Source organism: Halictus rubicundus, chromosome 6, assembly GCF_050948215.1.
Source record: "Halictus rubicundus isolate RS-2024b chromosome 6, iyHalRubi1_principal, whole genome shotgun sequence".
Taxonomy (NCBI): Eukaryota; Metazoa; Arthropoda; class Insecta; order Hymenoptera; family Halictidae; genus Halictus; species Halictus rubicundus.
The window spans coordinates 14,030,663-14,039,630 of record NC_135154.1 but is presented as its reverse complement, the minus strand read 5'-3'; the positions used below and the strand labels follow the sequence as shown (position 1 = coordinate 14,039,630).

The following is an 8,968-nucleotide window of genomic DNA, read 5'->3' as shown; positions in this document are numbered from 1 at the left end:
TCTGAATGGTTACAATAATAAATTAGCTGGTTATGCAGTCTTGATGAATACTAGCGATCTCGTAAATTTCCTCGGGGTGGCTTATTAAATAATTTAAGCAGGACTAACGAAGTAACTATGTAGAATTTATTACAGTGCACCTATCTTAAAATGAAGTCTCTTAATATTTACCGAGAATAAATAACGTTCGCGTTTCTCTTCTGCTGTGATGGATTAAAGATTACGATGGAAGTATGAAGTTGCAATGGTCATGGATGAAGCATGTAAAGAACGTAACAGTTGAAATGTATCTTTTACATAACAATTCTGAGACGCACTTCAATGAATATGTACAGGTATAATTAATAGTACAACGAGAGAGACGGTGACGTCTAGACAAATAAATAAAAATCGGGTTCTCCTCAGAGCCGCGTTAGTTCGAAGAAAAACGTTTTATCTACAATTGTTATTTGATTCGAATATTTTGTTACATACGGAGAATATTTCTTCTCGTTCGTTTCGATTAGGATTTTTCTAATCTCTTTCCTGAGAAGACTCTACACCGACCCCGTTGCTTGTGCTATCCCTGGCAGCAAGTGTTCGATCAAGATCGTGAGTATGGTTGCTGAAATTATTCGGACGCATATTAAATATGAAAAATGGTACAGTAATAATATTTTAGGAAAATATTAATAAAATGATAAATATATGAGTCAATGAGAAAATTTTAAAGAAATTTAAACAGTAGAACAGCTTTGAATATTTTTAATAATGGAGATGACAATAGAAATTGCCACAAAAATGTTTGGAATTCTCCGGGGTGATTAAACGCTTGTTTAAATCGATGTCCAATTCGACCATCCTGTACATTACGAGAAAACAGGCTCATTCATTTTTGTAGTCATATTTTCTTAATGTACGACAATAATATGAATAATTACAATGATAGACGCTCGATTAGCTTGATCGAATAATTTTTGCCAGGGATAGTAGAGAGGATAACTGTACTCCAGCTGAATGCAGCTGGCACATGATTCAGTACAGAGACCAAATTCTAAAGATTTCCTAATACGGAAATCTCGAAAGCATTCCTAAGATTTTCTAATGTGGAAATTTCGAGCGCATCCCCACTCAGATTTCAAGTATACAAACCCTCGAAATTTCAACCCTTTTAGGGCAGTACCGAAACTACTCATTTCTGAACGTATTTCTCATAGACGTTTTACTGGTGTCGATAACTCCTCTCGTACCTCGCGATGGAGTACATAGCACAGACCGACAGTACAACTATAATAATCGCTGACAGAATTCTGTTCAAGTTGTGCACGATACGTGACAAACTTTCTCCGCAAAACGAGGATAATCGAGATATTGGTACACCGTGTATAACAAAGGTACGTATATCTAAAAATACGCGACATATCGTGATTGTAATTGGCACTAATACGAACGGTACAAATCGATCAGTCCTGAAATCATCGTGTCTCGTTGATCCTGAACCGATTTCCCGCTCCGCGCATAATTTGCGATTTCCCAGAAAATTTAGTCGCCTGGAAGATTCAAAGAAGGAGAATCGAAAACATCATGGAAGACATAGCTTTTCACTTTTAAACCTCAACACGCGATAATAATGATCCAAAACGAATTCTCTTCGGTTCAATGTGCGTCGAACGGAGCTCAGAGTTCACGGAAAGGTAATCTATGCATCTTTTCGCATAATTTCTATCGACTTCCGGTTCCTCCGTTTCTCCTTTCTCCGTTTTCCTTCGGCAAAAGAAAGAAAAAACAAAGGAGAAAAAGAGGACGCGCGTAAATTATCCGCTAAGATTTCTTTATTGTCCTTGTTCGACACTACCGTACGCACTTTGTTTCTCGATCGATAATCGAATCCTAATTTTCTTTTTTCGAGCGAATCCTCTAGAGCCCAGGGGGCGCACGTTCGAATCGACATCGACGATTAATTACGACAGACATTGATGAGCGACACGTGTAATTTTTGGCTCGTAGTAACGTACTACTATCTAATATAATATAAAGCTACTATGTAATAATTTATATTAAATTTATATGTATAATACAGGAACTATATTATCGCATACAATTACATTTCCATCTAAGTCAATTTATAGCTGTCCGCGTCTCTGGCTCGTAGACGCTGTCTCGAATTCTCGTTATGTTTCTTTTACCTTTGCTTTCATTTTACTTTTTAGTGCACCTCTGCTGTCGTCGCGGTTCTTTTCGTCCTCCTTCTCCAGACCGACGGACGCGCCTCGTTTCTAACGATGATAGTCCGATTTTTCTGTCGAGATAAGACCGACTCCGAAAGCGGCCATGGTTTTACGTAATCGGAGAACAGATGAACACAACGCTAGATACAGTATTATCATCGACACGCTGTACCGGCGTCGCGTGCATAAACGTCGAAATCAATGGGAATTTACGGTGGCCTGCGATCGTGTGTCATTGCACGCGTCATTCGACCAAAATGACACCGAGAACTGAACTCCGTTTCGTTTCTTGGGTCTACCGGGTGTTTCAGAGTTATCGGCGCGCTCTGAGCCACCGTTAATTAATCAGCTGTAGTTCAGTTTAATATATTTTTCTAGATGGTGACATTCGTGGAATAGCTCGTGAAAATTGCAGAGCAGTCGGCCAAGCTTTGAGGTCACGTGAGAAAAGTACGTTTCGAGAAAAACGCGTTTCACATATTTTTGGAGGTACTTCTTAATTTTGCTGCTGTTCCTAATGCAGCGGCTATTCGTTTGATCGATCCGAAACCGAGTACACGTTAAATACTTATTAGCATAAATTCGAGTGGAGCTGCATCGGCCCCAATAGAGGACACTTAAGGGTGAAGCTAGAGAGCGCCGCGGTCAAAGGGTTCGAGAAACGTTGAACAATTTCAGAAGCGGCCGATTCGTTTCGAGAAATCGCGAATCGGTTCGTATATGGTTGGATCGCACTCGAAACGGCCGGCCTCGCTTCGATTTAATTATCCGCGGGGAATAACGCCGATAAGGCGCAATTCAAACGGATTACAGGTGCCCGAAAGGAACGCGCGTTCCGTTCGAAACCGACGAAAAACCGTTTCGTCTCTCCCCACCCCCGCCCCCGGTGTCCGTAAACGCATGACGCTCGGTTGCAAAGTAATTCCGATTCCGCGATTTTTGCAAGGCCTGGAGGGGTGTCGTGACGCGTCCGCCCGTTTCTCGGAACACTTTTGTGCCTGTCAGGAACGTTAATTGTTTCGCGAGGATGGTAGCCGGTAAGACGTTTGCATTCCGCAAAATCGCAGTCTCATGGGACACAGAGAGTTCGCCGGGTAAAGAAACGGATAAAAATGGCCGACGACAGACGGAGAAAGCGGGAGCTTAGAATTCCACGGGCACATTTCATCGCTGGATCGAGCATAACGCCGGCAAAACGCAAAAATCTAGACCGGAGTTTCCTCCGGAGAATGTAAATCGCCGGCCGGCGGATTTTTTTGCAAATTTTTCTTGCACCGTGGGAACGACTACTTCGCGAATAAACATGCCGCAGTTGACGTTCGATAAACGTTTATCAGTTTTCCTGCTGATCTGTGACGCGGCCAAATAAAAAGTATCTCTAGAAAAATGAGAACCGTGACTAATCGGTAGACGCAGCTCCGACTTGTTTGTCTGAAAATATGCATCTACGATTAAAGGCAGAATGTATTTCTGAACGGATAAATGTTTCAAACGAACGTAACGTATAATACATTTTCATAGAAGAATGTACAATGTCTTCCACAATTTGTGATAAATGTGATTGAAAATATTTTTCTTTCTAATTAGTTCGTGTACGATTTTTTAAGTAATGAATATAAGATAAATTTTCGATAATTCCTGAATAACTTTTACGGAAGAATGTGCAACGCATTCGATCAAAATGGCAATACTTGAAACTATTTTCAGGTTCGTCAGGGCGACGATGATTAAATTAATATCGCGACAGCAAACTCTGGTGGCCGGTAGATCGTTTTCGAACGAATTGCTCGATCCATTTTATCGTCGCTTTTCAATGAGACCGGGTCTGCAAATGGCGGCGAGAGTCGGGTCTGCAAAATGACACTTGCGGAACGTTCGACGGCGCGCAGAAACGTTCGTCGGCGGTGAATAAAAATGACAGATACGTGACTATGGTCGATAAAATGTCTGCGAACAAGCGGGGCCAGTTACGCAGCCCGTAAAGCTAAAATGAATTAAGTACGAATATCACTGGTGAATTCTACTGGCGCCAGACTGGAGGCACTGTCGCGATCGAAACTTGGTTGCGGACCGATCTATCGAAGATATACACTGTCCAATATTCTACGCGCGTTTAAGAATGCATAACTTTACGGGTGCTCGTTATCTGTCGTTTCGAAGCGGAAAATATTCCCTCCGTAACCGAGAAAAATCATGCGAGTTCAATGCCGGTGAAAGACACCGGAGCGCGCTCGCGTTGCTCGTATGATTCTTGCCGATACCAGCGAACCGATCCATGCGCCGAACGGCAGGGTTCATCTGAGCGCAGCGGCGCTTTGTTGAAATCTAGTATTTCGTAACACGTTCGAGACCGCGTCACTGCCGTCGGTGGTTTGCAACAAACTGTCAGATTTATGTTATCGAGCGTATTCGACAAAAATCAACTGTCCCGTATCGGTCTCGTAATTATTCGCTTATAAAATTCATGTTTTTCTCGTATAAGACACGCTTTACGGACGTCTGATTTGTAATGAGCGCATAAATTATTTTTGATCGCGCTGGACGATTAAGAAACGATGTATAATACTCGCGGATGAGTTTCGAACAGTTATTCGATCGTGCAATCGGAATTTTCATTGCAAGCGAGACACCCTGTATATTATACAAACGGCATCCGTAAAGAACAGCTATGCAAATTTTATGGCGGACACTTGAGCGTAGAAATTTACATCGAAATGAAATCGAATAAAATTTACGCAGAAATAACGCGAAATAGTAATCGACGGTATCGTATATCGAATAGTAATTCGCGCGTTCTGCTTCTCCGGTATTGTTGAGGAAGGACGTACTGTAAATCTGCAACTTATCGCCGGGATATTTAACTGAACAGCCATTTTTTGGAGTTGATCAAAATCGAACGAAACTTCCGAATTTCAAAAATCGACGAGGATTGGTGCGTTAGTCGCGAGTCTGCGGCTCTGTCATGCGAATACGAATGATAAATACTGTATCCTGCGACATTAGTTTGACGCGACGTTTTTCGTTTTGCGATGGTTCAACGCGATTCTTGCGATTTCTTTGAAACGTACTTTGTAGCCGATGCTCAACGCTTCGCCGAAACGAGAGGATCATGTTTTCCAACGATATTGTTAGCAAGATGGCGTACCGTGTCGGCGAACAAGGATCAACACTGCCATAAAAGCACAAGGTTCCATTCAACCTGAACATCGAATTTGCGAAAAATTCGATGAATCGATTAGGTTTCTAAGGAAGTCTCTCACAGAATGAAATAGCTCGCAATTTCTTATAAAATTGATTTCACTTGACTTGTTTGATGGTTTCTCGTCAAGATATTTTTGCGACCTCGAAAATTGCTAAACGAGGGGCGCACAAGGTTGTTTGGATCTTTCCAGTGATCATACGTCTTCAGTTATGCGATATGCCCGAGTCGATCATCGCACGATCAGAACAGTCGTACGACGCTCGTTGACATAGTAAAAGCGAGACGATTTTTGCTCAATTCGTGTGTGTCCAGTCGTGAATTGCTTCTGCGAGTGTCGCGTAAGGTTCGTTTACATCTACGCTGTTCAAGTTAGCTGCGCGTCCTTTCTATTTCTTTGGACTCTAAGATTCAAGGTGTCTGATCTACGCTCGTCGAGTGATAACAAGTACAATTGCTACGCCACAAATCCAACTAATTTCAAAGTCCTTCGGAGATCGTGAATCGCTGTCGACGGCATTAACACGTTCGCGATCTCGATCTTCAATTGGCAACGTGCGAACTGTTCACGTTCTGCTCCAGTAACGCAACCATTTTATATCGTCGTTCGATATTATAATTGCATGCTGGCGACGCGCGATTATTTCGTTTTGTGCAGGTTTGTATTATTTAAAGCAGTCCGCGTTTCATTACACAAAGCAACTTGTTAATAGCAGAAAGTGAGAAACGATGAACGAACATTTTTTGAACATACATTGTGTTATCTAATAGATCCTAGATCGATTATCGCTAAAATGATTTAACTAGTTTGAATCATTTTCTAATTGCTCTTCTAGTTTACTGCTAAATTTCGGGTTCTGATAAACGTGTATATTTGGAAATTAATAATTTCTGATAGCAGAACTTTCTCAACATAAAATAATGCGACAAACATTCTTACATGTTTGATAGTTTCATTATAAATAACCTGTCCTGTTACCTCATTGCCTCCGTAAAACTATAACGATAGAAGTAACTAACTAAACACATCATTTTATACAGTATGTACATTTAAGAATAACCAAGAAAGCTAATATTATGCTAACATAATTTGCACGATTTTTCAGTCAGACTTCGTTCATTACATTTATTCGGGAACAATAAATTAATTAAAACAATCTAAAGTTAAACGAAGTGAAACTATTGCACAATTTCGCCTGAAATCGATACTAACAAATTAATACTAACAATTACGATCACCCCTTCCTCTGGGCAGTTAAAATTACTAATACGAGCCTATTACGAGATTATCGTTCGAAGCACAACAATTGTGTTATCGAGTTCAATTTGATGCACTATACTTTACCCGTTTCTCGAAAATCGAAATCGTAACAAATCTACGAAAGTATTAAAAGTATCCAATTTTTACACAACGATTCGTTTCTCGTTCGTAGATCGTGCATACTACGAATACAATGTACAGGAGAATACTAAGCATTCGGATTTTGTGCACGACTCGAATCACCTGAACATTTGGAACACTTCCTAAGGATACGACAGATTCAAAGAAACGTATGTTCAATTACACAAATCAATATTCGTGTCTGATATAAATTACAGCTTTCCACCGATGGTAAAGATTTTCAAGGAAGAATTTCCATTTTTCAATTCTCGTAATTGAACGAATAACGAAATTGTCCGCAATTGCTAATAAATACAAACCTGTGCAAAAACTCTATGCAGAGATCCCGAGCCGCGAAAGTGTTAATCCGTCAGAATCCGGTGGCTATCGGGTTCTCCGAAAACAGAGAAAAGAATACTGATCCGCCCTTAACCTATCTTATCCGTCGCTGGACGATGCATCCTCGCAGCGTTACTCGAGAATGACCACGGCCGTGTCCGCGAATTGCATCTTGCGGATTGCATCCTGCGGGAAGCGGCCGGTTGCATCGTCCTCGGTCCTCTCTAGATCCTCGAGGTAGCTCGCGCGTATCGATAATCTGCTGATCGAACTGTTGCGAGCGACCCTCCTAAACGGCCGGTAGAGAAAGAGAGAGAGAGAGAGAGAAAGAGAAAGAGAAAGAGAGAGAGAGAGAGAGAGAGAGAGAGAGAGAGAAAGAGGGAAAGAGAGAATGGAAGAGAGATCTACGACTTATCTGGCGGCGAAGAGGATCGAGCGATCTCGATCGATCGCGCGCTACGACAACGCCAGGGAACGATGCGTCTGCCCGTTGTACGATAAGGACGATTCTGCGTCCTCGAATCTTGCGTCCTCGTCCGCCAGATCGACGCCATAGTTGCTCGATGTGTTGTCCTCCTCTGCAACAAAAGGTACCAACAAATGATTAATCGGCTCTAGCTTAATAACGCGTGATTATTGCGTTGCCGCGTCGGGGACCATTCATTCAAGCCAAACCCTTGACAAAACAAGATTTGGAAGTCGTACGTCTTTACACGCGCATAACTTTTGATCCCCTAGGATTGAAACCTGGATTTTCGGCATTTTCTCGCCGAAATCTACAGAATTGCATTAAAAAAAGTAAAAAATCTCTGGTTTCCCGAAGGAAAGTTTAGCCCACTTTTGTCATAAATGCGTCTAGTGATTACCACAGGCGTTTTATTTTTCAGTAGAAATTCAGCAGAGATTTTATAATAACAATTTTCCGATTTAACGATCGGAGCTACGATTGCAATTGTTTAGAACAGCCCACAGTGAAAAGTGCGATGAAGATAATGAGCTTCGGAAGCCAAACATGGTAAAATATTGAAAAATAAAGAGAGTGTTTCTCATTCGAAATGTACGTGTCGCCGCCGCGGCGTTTGAGTCCAGCTGGTTTGATAAAAATAACGTTAGAAAATGTGTGTCACAGTGTTCGATTTTCCCGTGACCGGTTCAGTGAAATGCAAAACGCGGCACCGTTATGCCGCGTTTATGGTTTACTGCGTAAAGACAATGCGAGCTGTTGAAAAGCTACTGTTCAGTAATGTATTACGATCTCTCTCTTATAATTTGCGTAACAGTGAGCCGTCATTGTCTCGTTTTCTGATGTAATTACGATATAGTCACGTTTGCCGTGGCACAAGAGGATCTCGCGTCCAGCTGCGCTCCATTATGATTCAGAAAAAGGAACGCGTTCCTGGTATTGTCGGCCGTGAAGACGGCCATTGAAAATGTTAATCTATGCAGAATAATAATGCACGCTTGCATAAATCCCGTAATATATGTGGACCACATAGCGACGCGCGTCTCTGAAAGCGGCCGGCCTAAACTATACGATTCAATCGTTAACAATAAAATAATTCATTCGAACGTAATGAGAAATCTGTCGAACGACAGTTTTTTTTTTTTTAATAACGGCAATAAGGGCTGGAGAAATGACGCGTGTAACGAGTAGGGGAATTCGCTATTTTCTATAAATTACGTTCGTATTTCAACGATAACAGACTATAGTCGACGTAAAGTCGTGTATTCGGCGGTGAAATTAATTTAGGATGCTATAAACCGATCCGTAAAAGCTACGTGTTCTCTGCGCCACATGCAACAGGTTTCTACGTCTAGAAGAACACACGGGGATAGATAAAA

The 8,968-nt window shown here is 41.6% G+C and overlaps 1 protein-coding gene across 3 annotated transcripts in view; it reads right to left on the bottom strand.

Moving 5' to 3' along the window:
• Nucleotides 1-6,857: 6,857 nt before the first annotated feature.
• The window catches only part of LOC143355343 (follistatin), a 65,416-nt gene continuing 63,305 nt past the window's right edge, over nt 6,858-8,968 (bottom strand). For all 3 annotated transcript variants that reach the window (XM_076790102.1, XM_076790104.1, XM_076790103.1), the window contains one exon: nt 6,858-7,704. In XM_076790102.1, coding sequence (XP_076646217.1) covers nt 7,583-7,704 — 122 coding nt within the window. In that variant the 3' untranslated portion in view covers nt 6,858-7,582. The remainder of the gene's footprint in view (nt 7,705-8,968) is intronic.